Source organism: Sebastes umbrosus, chromosome 21 (genome assembly GCF_015220745.1).
Source record: "Sebastes umbrosus isolate fSebUmb1 chromosome 21, fSebUmb1.pri, whole genome shotgun sequence".
NCBI classification, from domain to species: domain Eukaryota; kingdom Metazoa; phylum Chordata; class Actinopteri; order Perciformes; family Sebastidae; genus Sebastes; species Sebastes umbrosus.
In genome coordinates, this window is record NC_051289.1 from 10,716,427 (window position 1) to 10,742,044 (window position 25,618).

At 42.2% G+C, this 25,618-nt stretch overlaps 1 protein-coding gene across 5 annotated transcripts in view; it reads right to left on the bottom strand.

Annotated features, from left to right (window-relative positions):
• ctdspla (CTD (carboxy-terminal domain, RNA polymerase II, polypeptide A) small phosphatase-like a) overlaps positions 1-25,618 on the bottom strand; it is a 37,154-nt gene that overhangs the window by 1,710 nt on the left and 9,826 nt on the right. For 2 of the 5 annotated variants that reach the window (XM_037757102.1, XM_037757101.1), the window contains exons 2-7: positions 13,496-13,662; positions 12,360-12,392; positions 8,842-8,943; positions 2,862-2,918; positions 1,354-1,446; positions 1,080-1,265 (exon numbers count right to left, since the gene is read on the bottom strand). In XM_037757102.1, the coding sequence (XP_037613030.1) occupies positions 1,080-1,265; positions 1,354-1,446; positions 2,862-2,918; positions 8,842-8,943; positions 12,360-12,392; positions 13,496-13,662 (638 nt within the window). Of the gene's footprint in view, positions 1-1,079; positions 1,266-1,353; positions 1,447-2,861; positions 2,919-8,841; positions 8,944-12,359; positions 12,393-13,495; positions 13,663-21,591; positions 21,924-25,618 lie in introns of those variants that run through there. The other 3 variants (XM_037757100.1, XM_037757103.1, XM_037757104.1) reach the window with 3 other exon arrangements.

A 25,618-nucleotide genomic window follows, 5' to 3' on the forward strand; every position in this document is an offset into this window, starting at 1 on the left:
CCTTCCTGATGGCCTTTTTTTATTTAAAAGTGCTAAATTTGATATCCAGAGCATAATATTGCAGCAAACAACTATTAACTATGTAAAGATATAGAGGAGTAATGTCTACCTGAGCAGAGAATGAAGTCACACTCCCTCTGTGTGTGTTTTAATCAGAGTTTCTCCTTGCTTTGGCTAGCTCACAGCATATGGCCGTTACAGCTGATATCGACACGGAAGCGTTGCGCCCAACCTACGGTTCCCCCTCAGGTTAACACTGTTAGCTCTGTCAGCACCGTTAGGGCTGGTAGAACTGTTAGCTACGAGCCGCCAAGTCGCCGTCGCCATGTTGAGAGCCATTGAGAGGCAACAGAAATGTTCCCAATCCTGTATTCAGCACCTTTAACCTTTATTTAGCCAGGATATTCCCATTACGATTTTGAATCTAATTAGCCATTAGGCAGCTTAAAAGTTTTCACACAAGCACCACATAAAAACACAAATAACAGGCTTGAAAACAAAACAGCACAAAGTTCAAAACAACATAAAAACACAAAACATTTCACTACAGACCTAAAACAAACACCAAGTTACATAAACCAAAGAATTTTCATTCAGTGCCAAGACTGAGCACACATTCAGGGCTCGAATAATCCTTAATCCTGTTTTTAAAATCTTGCATGATTATAAAATAATCTAGTTTAAAGGACCAGTGTGTAGGATTTAGTGGTATCTAGTGGAGTGGTTGCAGATTGCAACCAAGTGAGTAACCCTCCCTTTCGAAGCGTGTTGGAGAACTACGGTGGCCTTCAGGTAACATGAAAACACAAAAGGCTCTCTCTAGAGTCAGTGTTTGGTTTGTCCTTTCTGGGCTACTGTAGAAACATGGCAAATTCTTAGTTTCAGGTGATTATACACTAATGAAAACATAGTTATGAATATTATATGTCAGCTAATAGATCCCTAAATGTTACACACTGTTCCTTTAAAATGTCTCCGTAGCTAACACCAAGATGAGGGTCCTTTAAACTTTAAAAGTGCTTTCACCAAAAAAGGTGCATGCTCATAATGGAGACGAGGAGAAGGAGGACTTGACTTACTGCGTTCTCAGGGTGGAAGATGTAGGAGGCAGGTGAGTTGTCTATGATGATGACTTTACTGAGCTCTCGGCCCAGCCGGCTGAGGTCTTTGACGTAGTTTCCTCTGTGGAAAACACAGGATTCCCTGAAGAGCCGGGCGCGAAACACCCCCCACTGGTCCAGCAGGTCTGCCACAGGGTCAGCGTACTGAACCAACCAAAGAAACATCCGGTTAATACAGTGGGTGTAAAGCGACATCGCTGTGATCGTTAAGTGGTAAACTGTGTGAACAAACCTTGGCTAAGCTCGCTGTGAAGAGAACGCATTCGTAGAGCTCCCCCATCTTCTGGAGGAACTCGTCCACGTGGGGCCTCTTCAGCACGTACACCTGAAACAGAGACACAAAAATAAACACTGTAGACCTTTTCACACTTGACAACATAAACATCCCTTTGTAATTCCTGTTGCAATGTTTGTTAATACAGTAACTGACAGGAAGTAAACTTGGACCACAGCTGTTGCCCTAGCAACAGAATGGCAATGCAAAGGTCCACACCAAGTACCGAGGCCTGGCGTTAAATGTCTAGTAAGATTACCCAATCAGTCTCAGTGGGACGCTGGCGTCTCACCCACTCTTTATGTGAGTCTTGCTCATGAACGGATTGGAAGAGGCTGTGAAGACTTTATTGTTATTTATTGGTGATAATACTTTTACATTCTATTTGACCCTTGACCCTTATGAAGTCAGAAAGGTTAGTACATGGTTTGACTATGGAATAGTCGGGATAATGTACAGCGAGCCGGTCATTGTTGTGAAATAAACCCCTTCAGGGCGATGCACAACAATGACCGGCTCGCTGTAAATTAGGGTCTGCGGTCTGTTTTCACTGGTTAGTTGGATTACAGTTCTGTAATGACCTGTCATATTTGATACCTTTAGAATTAAATGCATTAAATAAATACAGATTTTCTTCTAGGTGAACCTCAAGTCTACATATTTACAGCATATGATTCATCATAAACCTTGACTGCAGTTATTCACATCAAATATTTCTTAATTCTAAAAATGACCTTGGTTATCCTGAAAAAGAAAATGTGTGATACATCCATATTTGAAGCCAATAAGAGACTTTGAGAGTGAGAAACACGCACACATACAAGTATCTGACCTGGGTTAGGTTAGAGGATTAAACATTTTCAATACCCAGTCTTTCACAACAACAGACTTTACTATCATATTTGAGATTTCTGCTCGTCTTCGTCCTCTTCGGCGGGTCTCCAGGGGTTAGTTGCTGCCCCCAAGTGCAAGTAATCAAGCATAGGCCGAGACAGATACAGAAAGCCTATCCTGGATTACTTGAACCAGGTCACAGCTACAGTCTAGCCGCTTCTGCTTCAGACATGGACGCAGAAAATCAACCTTTATACAGAAGTGTAGTCACAATGCAGGTGTAAACAGTGCCTCTGTTTCTTCCTTTCTGCTGTGTTTTCTCTCAAACACACGTATTCCTAATCAGTGATGCATCTCCTCTGCTGCTCACTCAACAGTATCCTCAACACGCTTTGTGACATTTGTTTACCAGGTGACACAGTCACGTCACGGCACATCTATCTTTACAGCGAGCAAAGACGGGGAGAATAAAACAGAATAAATCCAGGGAGCAGTGTATGCGCTGTCCTACTTTTGACGTAACCGTGAGAGAATAATGAATACTTAAGGGAAGAAAATGGAGCCACAGCTTCCAAGGGAGATCTTATAAATTAATACATATTATTTCATCCTCCATATCAGTGCAACGGTACCTGATGAACAGTCCCATCAATCTCCACTGGAACGATGAAGTCTGCATTGCTGATGGGCTGTAGGAGGACAAGAAACAGAGAGGATTCAACACTTGTGTTTTTTTTTTTGCTCACAATCTGACAAGGAAGCAGCTAAACCAGACCATATTTTTTGGTTAAAGAAAAATAGAGAAAGGTAAAATACTCCTATGAGGTGCCCCAGGCTAACTAGGAAGGCTTTAAGCATACTGTGTGGTTCCCTCCGCTCCAGTACTCTGCATCTCAGTGTTAAATAAAAACCAGAAGTGATACTCCGGGGAGAAACCTGGGAGCTGAACAAGATGACAGACGGTAACGCGGACCGGAGTGCCGACTCGTGTCATCTTTAAAAGCAAGAGAGGGGAGAGGAGAGGGGTGCAAGGAGGTGGAGGAGGATAGATGCCGGAGGGGTGTGGGTGGAAGACAAGTGGAGGGCGTAAAGACGAGGATGAAAGGATTAGGTGGGAGGCACGGCGGTGTCATTTCGGAGAGTAAAATATGTGACATAGAGGCAAAGAAAAAAAAATGCTTCTGAATTTTAAGATGCACAAAGACGGCTGTCATCTCTTTGGATAGTTTGTTGTAGACACAAGAAAGAATAGAGGATTATTTAGAAGTATTAGAAGCTGAACTGACTGTAATGCATCCAATGATATTTAAAGAAGGCAGGTTATTATTATTCTTTGATAAAGTAGCCTAATGATGACTTTATATCATGGATGTATAATAAGATGGATGCAGTGCCGCTGCTCCGTCTTGCATCCATCCAAGCAAAACAACATCTAGTGGATGAATGTCATCAAAAGCACCTTTAATGCTTTATAACACACTATATATTGTGTAATTAGATATAACTCCTATTGTGGGCATCCATGGAGGCTGCTGTATAAACAGATAATGAATGACAATATAGTAAAACACAGTTGTAGTAATATAAAATATGTCTTTATAGAGGATGTTATAATTGTTGACAATTACTCTACATTAAATAACACTTGAAATGTCTTTATTGCTGTGTATAACTACATTATTGTGTTAAAAAAAACATTTATTAAATGCTACATAGGGGAAAAAACAGGATTTTTTAATGAACTCTAAACCAGCCGTGCTTGAATATAAACCTACCCACATCCCTAATGGTTGCACTGTATGCTGCAGTTAGCAGGTACAGTTCAATGCCACCCAGCAGAGGGGGTGTTTGCTGTAGGAATACTACACACAGCACTTTGACCTTCCACATGTCACCTGTTTTATCTGACCATTATGGCGGTGCTGACAGTGGAACAATAGACCTACTGTACTACAGATGTTTGGTGATGCAACAGTGAAGTCAATGCACGATCAAAGATCCAGATATCCCAGACAGATGACAGACAGATGTGCTCCATTTTGTAATATATCCAGCTCTGGTTAACGCTCACACCAGAGAACGTAAAGACTGCAGCCTCGGTTGTCTAAAAACAGAAGCAGTAATGAGCCAAACCAGCGACAGGCATTGGTCCAATTTTTTACATAGAGAAAAGAGAAAGAGGAGAGCGAGAGAGAGAGACACAGACGGAGGAAGAGAGACTATTGCTCTTCTACTGAATCACTCCATCATCTGAAGAGTGAACACACAACAGCTGCTCTGTAATGGGCCCCGATCCGAGACGGCGAGAGATATGGGAAATGGAGGAGGATGTATGTGTGAGAGGAGAGGAGAGGAGAGGAGAGGGATGAAGTAAATGGAGAGAACGAAGAATATTTGTTTTATGGATCTCTGCTGAACCAGCGTTGACCTCAACAGACGTGATGGAGGGAACTTCTTCTGGCTTGTTTCGACTGATGATCAGTCGTTCAGTGTTTTCTTTACATATATACATATCGTAACACTTCCTGTCCAAACCTGCCACTGAAAAACACCTTATAGCTGCTTATAGCAGGTTTGTCCACATATAGTATATCTGAAGAAATGACCTGCATAAGGAGCTCATTCTCACCAAATCATCTTCTTTTAAAACACTTAATTTCTATTGACTGCATGGCCATTTAATAATTATAGGTTTTATGGCTAATCCCTTATTTTGTTTTATACACTGTGCATATTACATTTTTACCATTATGTGGACAGAAAACGACAGGAAAAAAAAATGACTTGACAAAATAGTTGCAGATTTATTTTCTGTTGATTGACTAATAAACTTATAATATCAGGCCTCTATTTAGTCAGACAACTTCACATGGTTAAGGAGGCCTAACTCAGTCCATGCACTATGTGCTTTAAATCTTAATGCTACAGCATGATAATAATGTGCTTCTGACTTTTTCGGCAACAGTTGAAACACGACAATGCCAATGCGGTAAGATTCATAAATCAAAGGTTTTCTGTTTGCTGAGGAAAAACTTGTCTGGCCTACACAAAGCCCGACCTCGTAACGCCATCCAACACCTTTAAGTTGAAGTGAGCCGGGCCTTATCGCCCACATCAGTGCGTGACCTCGCTCATGCTCTTGTGGCTGAATGGGATCAAATCCCAGCAGTCAGGTCCCCAACTCTAGTGGACAGCCTCTGCAGAAAAGTGGAGGCTGTTATAGCAGCAGATTAAAAGGAAACGTTGATATTTTTCAGACTGGACGCTATTTTCCCCATGCATTTGTATAAGTGACTAATGGGGATGACAATTTTTGAAACTGGTCCAGTATTGAGCCAGAACGCTGCAACCGGCAGCCGCTGAACGGGCTGTAATGTAATCGCTCGGGGCAACTTCTCACCGTTGAATTACGTTAGAACGAAGGTTACGATAATGTGATCCTAGTTCTATAAGCACAGGCAGAGCCCTCTACTGGACTCTATGGGCACAGTGGGAGGAGCCCGCTGAATGTACGCCCTGTCGCGACACCACATCGACTTAACCACACTGATCCAGACAGACGAAGGATTAGAAACCACAGCTAGTGGGCAAATAGCTGAAAAGAAAAGGATGTCTGACAGCGAGGAACACTGCCTTTTATACCGTGGTATGTATTCGGGTAGGCACGTTCTAATTTGCCAGCTACGTTTATGCAAAATTCAGTGGTTGAATGTGTGCTTGTGATTGGAGGAGAGTATTCCTCCAATATCATAGCCGTCATTTTGACTAATAATCTTTATTCCTATTTCAGTCTTTTATCATCTTTTTTCTGTAAGGCTCTTTGGTTTTGAGAAATGTTATATAAATAAGCTTTACTATTATTATCATATATGCTGTCAGTCATTTGTACACATCCAACACACGCTGGATCTAATCCTGGAGCCAGCCCAGGAATGATCTTTTCATCCATAAGATACGGGATAAAGCATACAGTATGTGATGTGTTATGTAACGCTTCTCTTTTTTTAGTCCACGTCCATCTGTGCACTATGTGAAACGTCTCCCTGTCAGTTCTGGTTGTTTTTTCTGCACTAACTGTCGAATACCAACGATGACTTGAACATTTTAGAATTAAAGTGCTTAACATTTTGATCCAGAATGAACTCCGGACTTCACTTCTAGAGATAAAAATAAATCTACAGGAAATCCTGCAGGCTTCTGAACGGAACTGAAAATGCTACGCGTGTGTCGCTTTCTGTTTCGCTCTGGTCCTCTGCCAACTGATTTTCATTTATTGCACTGCCCGAATCCATTTCATACTGATCTCTGAGAGCCAAATGCATTTTGACAGACTGAGTATACGGTGTGCGACTGAGTTCCATCAAAAGGAGGAGGAAAAAAAAGGAGTTTCTGAGTTGTTGAAATAAAACCCTTCAGACTATTAGAACAGATCCAGGATTTCTGTGAAATTCATCCCGCAGTCATTCAAGGCAACAGTACACTGTATTGGACACACCCTGGTGTGTGGGTGAGCATGTACATGTGTGTGTGTGTGGCCCCGTGCTGCTGGCTTGTGACTGGGTGGGTCCACTACAGTGTGTGTGTGAGTGTACATTTTTCTCTCCCTATGACTTTCCACAGCAAATTAATTCCCAGACTGTCATATGAAAATGTACTTTGTACTGTTTTCTCTGCTGTTACGTTAAGGAACAAATAGTTTCCTTTCACTGCTGAATAAAAGTAAAAAAAAAAGATTCTTCAGCTTCACCTTGAGCTGCTGTTTTGCTGCACAACCTCTCTGGCGTTTTTCTCATGCCGAGGACAAAAGGCACAGATACAGTACGTACAGACGTAATGAAATCAGCTGGGGCCGAGGCAGAGCTGAGCTGAAGTGGGTCACTAGGTGTGCCAGGTGTGTCAGTAGAGGGAACTTTTGATGGTGAGACGCGCGAGTCTATATGCTGTTATCATTAGTCATCTGTCACGGTATATAAATATCATGAATTCTCCCAGAACGACTAAAAATAACCGTCCATCTGCGTCTTATACTTGTCAGTTAATTTAAGATACTTAACCAACATAATGAATGCTATCATGTTTTACAGTCTGAAGGGACAAACGAAGGATGTATGGTGCATTGTGGGAAGTCTAAAGCACATACAGTAAAATGTATTGAAATATCACTTAGCTACCTTCTACAGGACTGTTCACTATCATATCTTGATATGATAGTGGTGCCATAAAAACAAGCAAGCAAACGTTTTATTATATAAGTTCCAGTAAAAATCATCCCCAAATTTTAGCAAGAAAATGCGTACAGTAGGCCTATGAATGACACGATAACGCACGAGGCATTTAGCGTGCGATAAGAACACCTTTCTTGCTTTCCGCATGTAATTTGTACGTTATGTAGTCCGTACTGACTGCAAAGTAAACGCAGTCACGTAAATATGCTAAGCTCAGAGTTTGTGACTTTTAACCAGGAGGCCGGTGTTTGACGCCGGTGTTTTGTGTTGCAAGTTACATTAGTGACGAGTTTTCCATGCTTTAGTTACGTTGTTTCCGTACGTACTTTACATAGTTTACGAACTTAATTTAAGCTCAAACATGATGTTTTTGTTACCTCAACCTAACTGAGGACGTTACTGTAGTTTTGTACGTCGCGTATAAATGACACGTGAAAAGGCTAAAATGCGTCCTTATGACTCTTGGAATGTCGTTTCTGTCGGTCCACCACTTTGTACTATGTCTATAACTAGCATATGTTAACATACTAACACCCTAAACTAAGATGGTGAACATGGTAAACATTATATCAGCATGTTTGCATTTTGAGCATGTTAGTGTGCTGACCAGGTGGCAACCTTTGGGTCTGAGAAGTGAAGCCAATGCAGAAATTGCCTTAAACCTGCATTCTTTTAACAGCCAGCAGGGGGCGACTCCTCTGGTTGCAAAAAGAAGTCTGATTGTATAGAAGTCTATGAGAAAATGACCCTTCTTCTCACTTCATTAATTACCTCAGTAAACATTGTAAACATGAGTTTATGGTCTCAATCGCTAGTTTCAAGTCTTCTTCGATACAGCATGATGTTCATTTAGTAAATTATGGTCCCATTTAGAGTCAAATAATTAATCAAATTATTGAAAACGTTTCGTCCAAATGAATTGCAAGGGTCTCACAAAGAAAAATAATCAAAGTGTTTATTATAGGTGGATGACTCCTTGGGAAGGGAAGGAGTTTAAAGCTGTTAGCTCATAAAAAGCCGACATGCTGGAGAGATACAGGACATGCTGATGAATTGCATGATGCACACAGCTACCGAGGATGTATTGGTTGCCATGCCAACACCTTGTTATAGTAACAGTTAGACCTCCTTTTTGCCTTCTCTTGTTCTAACTGGTGTATAAAAGCCATAAACAGGCACACTCTCCTGTGATTATGTACACTGGCTCAGTGGCACCTCATGCTAATTGTCATCATGCCATCGATCCCATATTCACAGCAAAGAATGGCATCTTCGGGATTTATTTCTGTATAATCCTATTATCCCTCCCAGGCTGTGAAATAACAGCACGACACAACTGAAACGATGACACTGAAATGTGCACTTGAGAGTTTGTGTGGTAAAATACCTTGAAGGAGCTGTGCACGAGGGTCTCGTCCAGGTCGATCACCACACAGTTCTTGCCGTAGTCAGCGATACTGACCTCCTGCAGGAGGAACTTGGCTGGAGGCTGCAGAGACAATACACACCTTTTACGATAGCATGTATGTACAGAGGTTCATTAGAGGGAACGGGCTGCAGAACACACTCTCACACACATTCGTACTCGTACTGAGGGTGGGATGATGGCTCAGTTGGACTGTTGGAGATGATCACTTGGCTGCTTTCATTGACACTAAAGAAACATTTAACAGCATAAAGACCAGCAGGGAGGTGTCACTTATCCAGGATGTTTGTCATTGTAATGATACTCTTCTGTAGTCTTTATAGTTGACTGATTAATCAAGTTGTCGTTTGAAAGAAAATTAATCTGCAACAATTTGATAATCTTTTAATCAGTAAGTCATTTTATTTTTTATCAAAAGGGCTAAAAGTTTACTGAATTCCAGCTTCTCAGTTATGAGGATTTGCTGAGAAAGGATAGGTTTTAGTGACCAAACAATCATAAGTCAATACTAGAAGCTAAAATTAGCTAAAAGCTAAATTAGGACTGGGCCTGAAATCAGTCACGATATTGATAAGATATTAAAATGAATGTTTGATGCAATGAACTGTCTTCTATTGTTGTGCATTATATCAGACAAAAATGTCTCAAGCATGTAAACCTAAACTTGATATCTAATATTGTTAGTTTGTTTTTCTCCTTGAGGGTTGAGGAGAGATCCTTGGCTTCTTGACCTCTCCTGACACATTTCTTATTTTTCATTATCTGGATTTTATGCAATCTTGTGTGTGTGCAAATAAAAATAAAAATATAATTGCAATGGCTATAATTCACAGCTTGGAAAAATTCACAGAATGAACATGATATGATGATATGATCATAATGTTACAATATGATTCCACTGAATTACTGCCCAGCTCTACGCTGAATTAAAAGTAGGGCTGTCAAAGTTAAAGCGACAATAACGCAAATTCGTTTTAACGGTACTAACGTAATGCTGTGGCATCATGGTACCAACCATGTCATACTAGCTTGTCATGAAGGAGGTAAAATGTGATTAATCACGATTAACTACAGACAATTATGCAATTAATCGCGACAGCCCTAGTTAAAAGATATCATTTTATGAACATGTTAGCGCTCTACCTGAGTAAAATGAACAATGACTATGGCTATGTCTGTAGTGACGTATTGTGGTGAAAGCATTATGGTATTTTCGATAAAATAGGGCTGCATCATTATTTTCATTATTTATTGAGTATTTACATTGTTTTTCCTCGAAAATCTGCTAAATCATTTAGTCTATAAAATGGAAAAAGGTTCATCGCAAATTCTCCGACCCCAAGGTGACACCTTCAAATTGCTTTCACAATTCAACCAACAGCCCAAACCATAAACATATTTCATTTAAAATGATAAACAGCAGATCCTCCTATGTGAGAAGCTGGAAGGTGAGAATGTTTTTCCATGACAATCACATCAAAACTACGTGTCCATCCGGTAATATTATGACTAATGTGCCCTCTGTGTGTGGTTGAATTCCTGCTGATATTCTCTGTGTTACCTCATGTTGACTGAGCTCTGTGACTGTGCTGCCTTCAGGGTCAGGGAGGGGGAAAAAAGGAGAAACACTTGTGTCCTCTGCCAAGCAGGCCTGGGGTTACAGACAGGCACGGGGCAGATGGTGCTGCCATAGGGGGCACACACTCACACACACACTCACACACAGACACACGTACATCCATGCATTCATGCACACACACATAAATCCATATAGAGGTGAGGAGCAAGGACTCTGTCAATCTTACGCACACACACTTGCGCTGCTGCTCAGTATGCCAGCCACTGTCTGCATGTACCTGTGTTTTGGTGCTGACTGTATTTGTCACGTCTTATCACGGGACTGCATGCTGATGTATCATGGGAAGAATTCCCCGTGAGCAAGGACACTGAATGACACCCCGTCAGGCCGTGATGAATGTGATTACATGCAGGTTGAGCAAACTAAAGAACGATTGACCGGGACCTTGACATTCTCACCAGGGAGCTGCAACGCGATAAAGAAACGCTTCACCTGAAGCCACAGCCCCCAGGGGGCGCTATCCCAATCTGATAACGCTCAATCACAGCGCACCACGCTTACTGATAGAAGGTCATTTTACTGGATCACCGTGAAGCAGACAAACAGATGCTGTCGGAGGTAAAAGTGTAAATTCCAGTACGTCCCCTTTCAAATGAATCAAATCGATGTAAAATAAAAACCATAATAGCTGCAGCATTCATTCTTTTTGCAGCAGAAAGCTAAAGATTCGGTCTTTTGTGACATCACGGTGTACGCTCATGATGATGTCATTACGTTGCGTTTCATGCGGAACATAACAAAACTATCAAAACGCCTTTGAACTTGATCTACTCACAAAAATGAGCATCTCAAAAACTATAAAATATGCATCGTTCAAATAATTTATGGAGTGTTGAAGAAATATTTTGTTCATATTTGTTCTACATTTAGAAATCTTTTGGATCGATAAGTTTTGTGTATTTATTTAGTAACATTTTATGAATTTTTTTAATCATTTTGATCAATTATTACAGTTTATTGACTGACATAACCTTGAAGCTTAATTATTAAATTATTTTTGCACTAAGAAAATGAACAACAAGTTGCAGAGATGTCTTATTTGTCTAATTCCTGATGTTGTTTTTAACAGAGCGTCACAGTAAAGACGCAGACGTAACCGGTCCAGGTCAGCTCGAGTTATTTAAGTCACTTCCTCACCCGAGCCCTGCCGGGAATACAATAAGAGCAGGCCTCGTCGCCACATGCACTTCCTGCCATTGAAGGGAGGTGTCTGCTGGGCGGTGTAGTTTAAAACTTGGCTGCGACGTGAGACGCTGTGAGTGTGAATATCCTAAATTACAGTAAACCACAGGCACCGCGTATAGATTCCAAAATAGCTAAATGAATTGCCGCTTCAGCACAAACAAAGCCAGCGAACGTCTGACGGAGTACAAATCATTGATGCCGAGCTCCCCTTCTAATGGACACACAGTAGTTCATTGACCACTGAGTGCATAATCGCAATGTAATTGTGCTCAATACAGACAAATACCTAATTCAATCAAGTGCTTTCATCCATTTGTTGATCCAAACTGCGGCTGTAAAGGTCTAGCGTAAGATTCAATGAATCTGATCTAATAAGGAAATCAATCTCATGTTCTGTTCCAGTGATCGGAGGAACGCGGGAGAGACGGACAAAAGGACAAAGCCAGAAATAAATCATATGATAATAAATGGATTTGGATTCCACCGACGGAGGGTAAGCGGCACGAAGCAAAGCCGAACGATTATCGGGATGGGACGACGGTGCGAGAGAAAAATCACCTTTGTGCCAACATCCACATGCAGCGGAGCAGAGGGAGGAGGTGACTGTGAATGTGATGGAGCGAGATGAAGAGAAATGAAAGATAATAATACATACACTGGGGATGGGGATGACCTGGACCTGGTCACACTGGAGAAAATAAACAGAGAGGAAAAGAGAAAGAGATTGAGAGAGACAGGGTGGTAAAAAACAGAAAATCTTTGAAAATCGATAACATCTATAATCAAGAAATGCGCAGGAAGAAAAAGAGGGAGAAAAAGGGGACGTATACTGTGATAGAGAGTGAGAACAAGTTGCTGAAAAACAAACAGAGCTGCCATAGTAACAAACACGGCTGGCCAGAAATCCAGCAACAGTACACTGCTGGGAGGGACTCCAAAATCAGCCCCGCGCTATAACAAGGCTTTTTATGGCGAGGTTCGCGAGGTTCACTCTAATATAATGGGTTTGTTGAGGAGGGGGTCCGGAGCGGGTCAGCGCTGACCACATGTATAGTGTCTGTAAAAGGGCCACACATTCCTCCCCTGGACGAGACACATTTACAGGTAAACAGGAGTGGAAATGTGATGCTCCATTTATAGCCCCGGTGTACCTGCCTTGGCAGCAGAACGCCGTGTTTGCGGAGGAGCTCGGAGGGTTTTGGCGCCTTTTCCCCGCGGCCGGCTTCACACATCCTCACTACACTGGTCAGAGTGTGTGTGAGGAGAGGGGGAGGCGTGGGTGCCAGGCAATCCATCACACCGGACATGCACAAGGCCCACTTTATGGGGATTAAAGCAGTACACGTGTTGTCATGGGGTATGGGCGAGCGACTGTGTGTGAGTGCGTGTGTCTTTTGAGCTTCTCAGCAGTGTTATTTTGTGCGCGCGGTTGTGTGCGTAGGCAGATATCGAAGAATGCGAGATGGGAAGCGAGCCCGTATTTTCGAGCAGCGGATGGTAAACAACCTCTGGGTTCAACGGGTTTGAAGCAGCTGGAAAAATTTGTGGAGGGAGCAGCTCAGCGAGGCTGCACAGCGCCTCAGCCTCGGCTCTCTGCAGGAAAAGGCAAACCCCTAACAAGCTCCCCGTAACAAAGCCAAACAAATGTTACTGGATCGCTCCAGTCAAACTAGGATTCCTGTTGCAAAATATCAACCGATTCCCACAAAGGTTTTTTAAGTCATGCGGATGCAAATGGTATGTAATTTGGAGTCCTGCCAAGAAGGACGTGAGAGAAAAAATGAGCTTCACCTTGGGAGGACTGCCGTTCTCCTCTGGCGGCGGGGGCAGAGCGAGTGCCTTGTTGTTGGCGGGTGGTGGCTCCACGTGGTAGTCATTGTAGTTGCGGAAGCAGCAGAAGAAGGGGCTGAAAATGCTCCGACTGCGATGCTTCTTTAGGCTGCTGTTGGACTGGGAGACTGGAAGAGATAAGGAAAGACAGAGTGGGGTTATTTGTATACGCCAACCAGTGGTGGAGGAAGTATTCAGATGTTGTACTTAATACCACAATATAAAAACACTAAAAGTCACGCATTAAGAATTATGAATACTTTGACATTTTAGGAAATAAGCTTTTTTTGCTCTCTTGTGGAAACTAAGATGAAAAGATTGATACCACTCTCATATCTGTCCATTCAATGCAAAGCTAAAACTAGCCAGAGGTGTGGACTCGAGTCACATGATTTGGACTCGAGTCCGACTCAAGTCACAAATTTGATGACTTTAGACTCAACTTGACAGACGATCAACTGTCCGGTATCGGATGTAACTCCAACAACGTCAGAGATGTTGGGTCTATTTAATTTTCTATCTTTTTTCTTGTTTATTGCTAAATAACCGAAAAGTTGTGTTTTTTTTTATTAAACTCTCGAATCTTTATTTTTGGTGAATACTATTGGGACTTGCATTTGATTATCTTACACTTAATTCCCCTGATCCACTTTGTTTGAACTAATCCAACAGCATCCAATCAAGTTGCAGGAGAAAACCATGAAGAACTAACGTTACGTTACTGAGCGCCAGTTACACGGTTGTTAAAATGGCATTTGGTGAAGAGTGCATTATGACTTGTTTAGGACTCAAAACTCAAAGTTTAGGACTTGGGACTTGGGACTCTTCAGTCTTGACTTGGGACTTCTCAGTCTTGACTAGGGACTTGAGTGCAAAGACTTGAGACGTACTTTGTACTTGCAAAACAATGACTTGGTCCCACCTCTGCAGCTAGCAGACAGTTAGCTTAATTTAGACTATTTAAAAGGTGTTATAGATAAAATCTTTATGTAGACGAATATTTAAAAATAATAATAATAATAATAATCTACATAACTTTTATAAAGGTGCCAAATAAAAGTATGGTTTGCATAAAACATTTTTTATGATTTTGAATTAATCATTTAAAAAATGTTGATGGGTCCAAATTAATGTTTCGTTTATCACAACATGTAGTGGCTGAATGTTATCAATGTTATCAATAGCACCTTTAACAGGCAGATATGAAAGTGATATCTATCGCAAAATGTACTCAAGGTTAAGTAATCAATGAAGAAAAAGTTTTGATATGGTTAGGTAGTTTAATACAAATGCCCTTAAGTCCCGAAATGTATTCTTTTAATTTTGTGTGTGGAAAATAATAAAATGTTTCTGAAATTTAGTGGAGTAAAAAATGGAAATATTCAAGTACAAATAGCTCAACTTTGTGCTCTGGAGTTAAGTGTTTATGCTACAAGTAACACGATGTGAGATATAAAAAGGCCTCCCCTTGACTTTTGAATCAAGTGCTGATTTAGTGCCATTTCACAGTCAGCTGTTGAGAGTAGATATCATATGTTTAAAAGCCTTTATGTCAATGAGAAGCATCTTCTGAAAGAAAAACATGATGCTCACAGTTGCAGACAGACTGCGTTTTACATGCATCATCATTATCGTGAGAAAAAAGGGTCTGAGATGTATGTTTTACGACACGGCGAGCGAGCACAGGGACAAAAATAGGCATCGTCAGAGAGCCCTCTGGGAAGGTAGTCCAGTTAATTAACATCAAGAAAGAAGGAGCAAGCGAGACAGACGGATTAATATCATATATGTGACAGTAAAAGAAAGAAAATGTTCACATTAAAGAGACCTTGAAAGTCCAGTAACGACTAAAAAAAAAATCACTGTGCATATACAGTAGATTCTATATTTTAAACAGCTTGGATGCGTTTCTATTATTTGACTATATTTGACAATAACCGAATGCTTGGGAAGAAGGGTTGATCTGTGGCAGAGTGCGGCAAAGCTCCGGGGAGAAAACAACATACACAATATAGGTCCCTGGTTACATCATTCCTCCTCCACTGTCTCTGAAGCCCATGGCCTACTTTCACACTGACAGAAGAGAAACAAGCGGGCTCGGCTGGTCTGCAGGCCTCTATAAATGTTCTATCGCGGATTATGATTTTTATACTTTCTGTCTGTGAGGATAAAAATAGAAATTTTGGGCAGCTCCAGCACAAAGGCTCAAATCTGACAGCGCAATTATCCCGAGGTGTTCCTGAAGTCGAAAATTCTGCCAGTTTTAATTGCTTTAAAGGTAATTTCTAGGCATGGAAATCCCAAATCTGTTCAGGACTTTGAAGTGTCCACGGGCTGACTTTAACTGGAATCATCATTTTCGTGCCTCGGAGCGGCCATCACAACGCCGTCCTCCCTGTTTGCCGCCGTCTTGTTAACGTGTTCATACAGCCGTGTGACACAGGCGGCCCAGTTAGCCATGCATGCTGAGGCTGTTTGCAGCCTGCTCCTGTTCTTCTGAGAGCCTTCAGATTGACGCTTGGATCTATCCTTGGGTTGCTCCGACTGGATCTGACAGGCCGCGGGCAGTTTGTCTGCTTTGTTCTCTCCCGCCTTTGTAGTCCAAAGCTCGCCGTGTGCTCTCCCTCTTCCCCCGATAGATGTTCCCGAGAAGCAACACTTCGGTAAACAAACAGCAGCTATACGGTCTGAACAGGAAGGCAACACGCTGTGTTACTAGCACCTGCGTGGTGATTGAAGGAGATGTTCTGCCCTCGTAGACTTGATGCTCGTACAGCAAACTGATAAAAGTGCACTGACTAGAGATGTATTTCTCTCTGCATGTCTTGGGGATTTAAAAGTAAACTTGAATGTTTACTGTTATATAAAGAGAAAGCATTAACAGTTGAACACGACAGGAATTCATCTGATTAGAGAAAAGGCAAAACAACACGCTGAACGCATTAACCCCATAAGAGAGAGGTCACCAACACACACACACACAGTTGAGGAAGTCTCGTTAAATCACAGGGATTTAATGTGGTCAAATTAAATACATATGCCAAACTTTATATCGTGGCACGACCTTTAAAGAACATTAACGATCAAATTTGAGGGGTTGGTTCACCCAAATAGGCAACAGTGTGAACTGGCGAAGCAGGTTAGGTTTGATTCTAGGTGAGTGGAATATCTTTTGTGGTGCTCACTGCATTGAATAATAGGAACCACTTTCTAATAAATAAAAGGAACTTTTTGTTAAGGTTTATACGCTGTATCTATAATGGCTTTGTTAATGGTTAAAGAGGACCTATTATGCTCATTTTCAGTTGCATACTTGTATTTTAGGTTTCTACTAGAACATATTTACATGCTTTAATGTTCAAAAAACGCTTTATTTTCTCTCATACCGGCTGTCTCAAAACGCCCAGTCTGCACTGATTGGTCAGCTGGCCCACTCTTGTGATTGGTCCACGGAACCAAACTCTTCAGACTCCGCTCCAGCTCCGCTCTAACTAGCTTTGTTTGAGGGTGTGCCAAACTAGCTGCTAGGCAGGTATTATGCAAATGTTTTACTTGGTGACATCACCACGTTACAGAAGAAAAGGCGGGACTTCAAGCAAGGCGTTTCAGGCAGTTCAGGAGCAGTATTTCTGTTGGGGAGAGTAACTCCCTTTGGCGTAACTTCGGTCTTTTTTTAATTTTGCAGAACTTTTACATGCACAAAACAACTACAGTATATAACACACGAAAGGAAAAGGGAAAAAGCACAAAAGCATAATAGGTCCTCTTTAATGGTTAATAAATAATATAATAAGGCTTTATTGATCAATTATGAGCCATTAATAAGAGCAGTATAAGAAAGCGGTACCCAAAGTTACATTTACAATTTTAATTTGTGAGCTCCACAAACAAAACTCCATTCCACAGCATCGGGGGTGGAAACAGAAATCTCAGACACTCAAAAAACTCTATCTAGTAGTGAAATAAAGGGTTGTAATTTGAGTGAGCAGACCATTTAACGTAGTACGTTTCCAGTTTGGAAACTCTCCTTAAAGTTGGCCTCCTTGATGTCATTCTCCGCTCCTCCATTTTGAGGCTGTCTACATTTTCCCGCCCTGGTCCGCTGCCCCTTCGAAACCGCCCCGAAAAAAAGCAGGTGGGAGTGCGAGGGCGGGAAAGAGAGAAAGCAGAGGGAGCTTGGAAAGGGGAGAAAAGGGCGTAGAATGGGTGGGGAGAGTTACTGTGGCGAGACAGCCTATACTTGGGTCTGATTCTTACTCCACCCCCCTCCTGCACCACCACCCTACACAAACAGAGCTTTCCTTTCTCCCTTTTGACACAAACAACATAGCTGAGAGTTGACTGCTGCCGCCGGAGACCGAGCAAACACACACACACATGCAGCACATGTTCACATGTTTAGGCAAAAGGCCACGTGCGCAGCGATCAACAAACAGCATACTTCACAGACTGACACAAACTTGTCCTTGCTCAGGAATGTGACCGGAGTCGGCTCGCCTTGCACGGTAACGCTCTGAGAATAACGGCGAAAGGTTAAAGTGCAACATTTGCCATTAAAAACACAACAACAAGCTAAATCGGTCAAATGAAACACTAAAGCACCCAGGAACTAGCTGACAGTGTGCAGTTCTGCTAATAAGGGATCCACCTCACTAAAATCTAAGTAAAGGGTTTTACTGTATCTAACAAAAGCTCCCTAGAGAGAGAGAGATATGAGGCCAAAGCTGCAGCCTCCTCAGAGCAGGTGCAGAATTATTTACCCACTGAATACACTTCATTCGATCAGCATATTCCCTTGAAGTGAGAGCTGTAAAAAGCGTCCCTTTATGGCGGTGCCTGTGTCATTGCTCCTGCTGAACGTTAGGTAACAGTGATAAAAAGCCTCTCTCTAGTCAATCAGAGCCAGCCGGAGCCCAGGCTCTCTGTCACATGTTCAGGCACAACCACTAACAAGGCCGGAAGAGGGAGAAAACGCAGGAAATTCTCGGCATTCCTGACAGGAAGAGATAATCACCCCGTGACCCGCAGCGTGGACTAAAGCCAAGCTCCGAGAGGGGAATATGATCCCCCGGCTTAGCTCAAGACTTTTGAGGTGGCCTCCTTTACTGTAGCTATAAAAGCACATAAAGTATGCACCCAGTCAAAACACAACATGCCACATCTGAAATACGACGGTAGGTTTAAGTTTAGCCGCTGAATGAAGTCTCAAAGGTTTATGTCAGGACATTCATCACTCTGGAGCCAAATGCTTCTGGGGGAGCAATTTTAGCAGGGCGAACGTTTAAAGGTTAATTCAGGTTTATTGCAACTTGGGTCTTATTTTCATAGTTTTTGGACATCGTTTTTCTATTAGTTATGAACATTGTGCTCACCAGAGGTCTGGGAATATAACAACATTGCAACAAACAAAGTCGGATCGGGTAATAAACATTTGCGGTCAGATGATCACACAGGTTTCGTAACATTTTCTACAAGGCCGTGAGTAAATCAGAAGATTTGGCAAAAGAAGCTGATTAATAAACATTTAACTTTATAGGCTATTAAAGGGTATTTTTTGCAGTAACTAACTTGAACTCGGTGCACTCTTTGCTGCATTTTTTCTCCCGATCAGCTGATTAGACTGTTGTCAGGCTATTAAATAGCCGTTATTGGTCGCTATAAGCACCATAGATGTGGGTCAATAGGGGCCTACTACACCCACTAGTAGGTTTTATCATCTATTCATATGGTAGGTCACTGAAAAAAGGTAAAAAAAAGAACATGACAGTGACCTCTAGCAACTGCAGTATGACAGTATGTTTTCGCACAAGAGTCTGGGGTTTGCATCCCTTGTGAAACGGACTACGTGTAGTTAAAGTTGTAGTTTTGCTGCCTAAACCTAAAGAAGTTGTAGTTTTCTTGCCTAGTGTTAAAAACGTAACGTTTCATTCAGTTTTACAATGTGTTAGAACGTGTTGCTTTTAAATTTTACTTTCACATTTACAACGTAGTAGGTGTAGTAGGCCCCTACTGACCCACATCTATGGTGCTTATAGCGACTGATAACGCCTATTTAATGGCCTGATAATAATTGAATCAGGTGCCCCGGTTGGCTATTCCGAAACAAAATTATCAATATAAAAACGGTCTGCCGTTAAAAACAAAAACAAAAAAAGAAGGCGGAGAACCCCAAATCTAAACCCCTTTATTTGGGCCGTCAGTCATAATCCCTGTGTGCACAATATTAATATTCTATTATATTTGGTATTGGTAGTGCCTGTGTGACAGACCATGAACTTGCACTCCAGCAGCAGTTAGTTGATCAGCCAGGCAGGTAAAGTGTACAGTACCTGGGGGGCATGGAGGTGAATGTGAGAACGGTCCTTGTGAAGGTGCAGCTTAAATAATTCAGATGGAAAACAGGCTGGTTTTAAATGGCACAGACGGGTACTTAACATACACCGAAATAAAACAGCCGGGAGCCACAGGGATTTCCACGCTATCGCTGCTATATAATACAAAGAAACAAGCCTTCCTGACATCATGGCGAGGAGACACCAACAGTCAAAAATGACCCCTGCATCGCCTCAAGCAGTGGGGCATGATTTTTCAGATAACCTCCCCTCACTGAGATTTTGAGTGTGGGCTGTTTGTAATAAAAATGGGACCAGCTTACATAACAACGTGTGAGATAGAGTACAAGTCCTCTACACACATACACCAACCAACAGGTAATCCACTATTCGCTGGGATCTAATGTCGTGAGTTGACAACACTCAAGAGGCAGAGAGAGCACCTGAAGAAGAGGAAGCTGTTTCTGTCCCCGGCTATCACATATTAACAGCAACAGACAAGCAGCGAGGGGGAACTCCTTGTTGTGTCAGCAAAATAACACTGTGGAAGGAATCCCTGCAGTAATACACTATATAATACCTCCAACGGGGATGACGCTAAGAAAGGAAACACTTTATCTTATTCTTAAAGGAACAGTGGGCGACATTTTGGGGGCTTTATTAGCAGAAATGGAATATAATATCCATAACTATGTTTTCTGTCGTGTATAATCACATGAAACTAAGAATCGTTGTATTTTCGTTAGCTTAGAATGAGACCTTCATATCTGCATAGGGAGCGGGTCCTCTTCACGGAGTCTGCTATGTTGCTCCACCATGTTTCTACAGTAGTACAGAATGGACGAACCAAACACTGGCTCTAAAGAGAGACTTTCGTGTTTTTACGTTACCTTAAGACCACCGTAGTTCTCCAACATGCTTGTGAAACTGCGATAACGTGAGCCGCAGAGTGCAAAACCGTGATACCATCAGCCGGCGTCTGATTTCCGTTGCTCCTAAAGTAGTGTTATTATGGTAAGGATGGCTTCTGAGCGAGGTGAATGGCGTTACCGCACTCAAGGGAGGAGTGAGCGGAGGGATACTCAGTTGGTTGCAATCTGCAACCGCACCACTAGATGCTGCCAAATCCTACACACTGTACCTTTAAATTAAACAGGAATTGAGGCTAATGGCTATATTCACTAATCTCTTGACCATTTTTTAATTATCCCATTATTGTTTTAAATGTACAAAAATGGTGAAAAGTGTCCGTCACAATTTCCCAAAGCACAAGGTGTCAACTTCAAAATCCTGCAATGGGGCAGCTGAAACCAGCAAATATTTGGCCCTGAGTTGTTTGCAAATTTTGCTTGATAAATGACTTAAATGGTTAGAGTATCAATACATTTTGCATTAGGTATGTTAAGTGGGGCTGGGCGATAATTCAAAAGGATAATTTATGGTTGTTCAATGGAATTATATCGTGATGAAATCATATATCGAGATATCGCGATACACAATTACGTCGTCTAAATTGATAATAAGCACATACGAACTTAGAATATTTCACTTGAAACTGTTATATTCTTTTTGTACTAAATTTTTCATTTGTCAAGTATTTAATTCACACAGGAGTATACAAAAATAGTCTTTACCATGTGATTATTTCATATAGACTATTTATTTACTATGACATGCTAAACATGCTATATGGTGATATATATCATTATCAAGATATGAAATTACCTTTAACGGGATAGAAGATTTTGGCCATATCGCCCAGTCCTAACATTAAGCAGGTGGTTTTGTCCAAAGTTATCTTCATTTATTGCCATCTACATACATCAGGAGTCAGTTCAGTGTCTTGCTCAAGCACACTTGGACATGTGGACACCACGAGCCTCCAATCCTGCAACTAAGAGCCGACCCTTTACACCAACTGAGCTATACCGTCACTCACACACAGATCATTGATCGTTTCCACACAAGAGAAAATCCCACCACCAAGACAGGCGATGATAATTACAACAGAACAGCTTCCTAAGCAATATTTACACCAAAGAGCATCTGCTTCACAATACCCTCGAACACGAACACACACACACACGGAAACACACAGCAAATCCAAACAGCTGAGTGGAGTTAGGTAGCATCAGATGAGCTGACACTTCAGCCTGTGTGTGTTCACTGTGCCGCGGCCCATGGTGGGTTATGTGTGAGGCCATCGAGGCAATAATAGCACAGTATGATAAAATAAACTCCCATTAAGCCTCCTTACTTCACCACACAGACAGCTGAAGCTGGGGAGGTACTGTACACTCAGTTCTCGTAGATGGATTTAGTCACACGGACTGACCCTCAGCTGCCCCTCCGGTTTTATTTCCCTACTTCACTTATCCGGGAGGATATATATATGCATCCTACATGACCTTATGTAACTGACATTTACTCAATAACCCAGTTACATTTGAAGTCAAGACACGGTTTGCTGAGATTTAAACACATAAACCACTCCGTCGGCACCCATGTCGAACTGCAGGGTACTAATTCAGCCAGCTGCTGTCGTGAACCCTGACACAGAGACGTGGGCGGGTCTGCCCTTGCTTTCCTGCCTTAGTCGCACAGCGGCGTGGGCGCTGTGGTGGCGGTGCCAGCCTGCCTGCAGCCCCCCGGGGGCGGTGGCGGTGGTGGTGGTGGTGGTGGTGGGGGGATGAGGACTGCTGCTTCTTGAGCGCTCGGCATAATGAAGGAGATGACAAGCGCGGGGGAATTAACCCACTGAGAGCTCAGGGAGAAATAATGAGGGAGATCTGACTATTCTGCCGGAGTTACGCAACCAGCAGCAACACAGCCCACGTTGTTTGGGGCTGCGGCGGTTTTATTATTTATATATCTTTTTATATTCTCATCTACAACTGTGCGCGCAGTGCCAGAGGCTCAGTGACTGATGGGAAATCCTCCTTGCCTGTCTGTTGGTTAAAAGAGAAGATTTAATGTCAGATGAAATTAAGAGCCTGTCTTCGGGCTTCTCTTGAGTATGGACATGCCCGTCGCACACTCGGTGACCCCAGAGATGCTGTTCATGCAGCCGTAAAATTGATCCGGTGAGCAGTTAAGAGTGGAATTTAAAGGAGAACTCCAACAATTTAGTATTGATCTTCCATAAAATTTGGGAACTTACAAGAGACGGACAAAACTGAAGCAGCAGAGGCCTATCATACTGTAGGTCAACTTTCCCACAATGCAACCAACAGCGTCTTTTTGTTAAACCCTCCCTGTCTGGTAAATCACCACCATTTTCAAACTCCTCGCATCCTCGTCTGTAACCATAGACTGTATATATAAGAAGTGGACGTAGTCACCGTGACATCACCCATTGGTTTGTGGACTGCCATTTTGAAGCCTCGATTTCGGCATTTTGGCCGTCGCCATCTTGGTTTTTTGCAACCAGAAGTGACACGAGAGGGTGGAGCTAGACATTTTTAGACGACCAAACTGAAAACACACTGTGAAAGGGTTAAAGTTGTAAGACGAAAACACGGACAACTCCCAGACCAGACAACGCCGTGGTAGCGACCTGTCAATCACTAAAGCATCCCCTGCTTTATGATCTATTTGACTCTAAATGGGACCATAATTTACTAAATGAACATCATGCTGTATTGAAGAAGACTTGAAATTAGCGATTGAGATCATAAACTCATGTTTACAATGTTTACTGAGGTAATAAATCAAGTGAGAAGTAGGCTCATTTTCTCATAGACTTCTATACAATCAGACTTCTTTTTGCAACCAGAGGAGTCGCCCCCTGCTGGCTGTTAAAAGAATGCAAGTTTAAGGCACTTCCTCATTGGCTTCACTTTTCAGACCCGGAGTTGCCCACTGGCTGTAACAAGCTTTTTGTTTTAAAAGAGAAAGCCCTGATGACATCACAATGACATCATCAGGGTTGTTTTTTTATCAGACTTGATGCTCCTTTAAGTTTTGTTCTCAAACACGAAAGCACCCAGCAGGCATCAAAACAACAAATTGCGCGTTTTTCCAGTAAATCAGACTCATTAAAACGCTGCTTGCTATGAATGGAAAGGAAGCTAACAAGTAGGTCATGTATTAGTGGGAGTGTGTGTTGGTACCCTGCTTGTGTATTGCTGCTACAGTTTCCCATGCCTCTGCTCTCGGAGAGGCGTTCACCTCTACGTTTCCACACACAGCATGTCCTACTTAGTGCCCCTTGAGATTCACAGCTAAACAGTATTCACCTTTACCTCTGGAGAGGCAGAAAAAATACCTCTTTGTGTCTTTTACAGCCTCCATATTTGCTTATGCCTCGCTCATCTACTTAAAAATGCATAAACCTTTTATGCTCTTCTGTCAAACATCTGACAAAGTGGCACGCAGCATAATTTCAGGAAGGGTGACAGAAAATCATTATGGACAAAACATGATCTCCCTTTTAGATGGCCAATTACTGGTGATGAATGCCAGCCAGAAGAGGGCAAAATATGCAGAAAGGCCATCCCCCTGTCAGAGCCAGGCCAGGTACCTGCCTGCAACCCAAGAGACACACAGATGCTATTTGAGCACTTTCTCCTGCCCTCTTCTTCACACACTCTTTCCTCCTTGACCCCTACCTTTCTCTGATTGTATTGATCTGTTTTGACAACGTCCGTTTCCCTGGATGGACGCTCAATTAGTCCTAGCTCGCGGCTTCTCCGAGTCCGCGCTTTAACAGCGCTCCCGATAGAAACAGGCTTTAGATCAGCAGCGTCCTCGCCGCCGCGGCCGTGTGGCAGGCGGTCCTTCTGCTTCCGAAGGGATTGTGGCTTTCGGAGCATTAATAATGGTCTTCACTCATTCACGGCCACTGAATGCCGATGTGTCAAGATACACAGGAAAGGCATGAGTGATGTAATTCTACAACAATGCTGTGCGTTCAAATCGAAGCATGACAAGCATGCACCAGAACGAGTGTCGGCCGTTTGTCTTCTGTGTTCAATTAGGCGAAGCTTGAAGAGTTGAAAGTCACTGACAGCTGCAGTCAATTAAGCTGGAACTGGAAGTTCCTCTGTTATCCTACACTGAAATGTATATTTCTTCATCCAAATCAATACAAACTACATTATGATAGTGCAATCACAACCCATCAGAATGAAGAAGAATCTACTTGAAGCTCTACTAATAGTCTCTTCAAAGCCCACGCTGGACATTTTGAAGTCAGAGTTTGCTCCAAAACAAGCAACCACAGCACATGAGCTACACTCGAGGCAACAATTCAAACATAAAACTTTCCCACAATGCCGTCAAACGTACAGTCCAAAGCACACAGACATAAAAAGAGGCCCCGAAAAACCCCAAACCATGCTCTGCAGCACAACCAACTAACGGAATAACAAAATACTTCACTGAGAGCAGAGAAATGTGGAGTTTCTGATGTGCAGCAGGAGCACGAACATACATTCCTTTAAACCGGCCAATCGCAAGGCATTACATAAGAAGAGGAATATTATATATATATATATATATATATATATATATATACACATACAGAGGAATATAAACTTAGATGCATACAGCAGCAATTTCAAATGCTTAAGCAAAATGTACATTACTTTAATGTAACCCAGTGTAGAAACAAACCATTACAAACCTTGTGAGGTCAAACACACCAACTAATCATCAACAACAGGAATGGAAGTCTTGATATCAACAGGAACAGAAACAGGAACATGTGCTCATGTGACTTTGAGGACTTACTGACGGCGTCATGTATTTG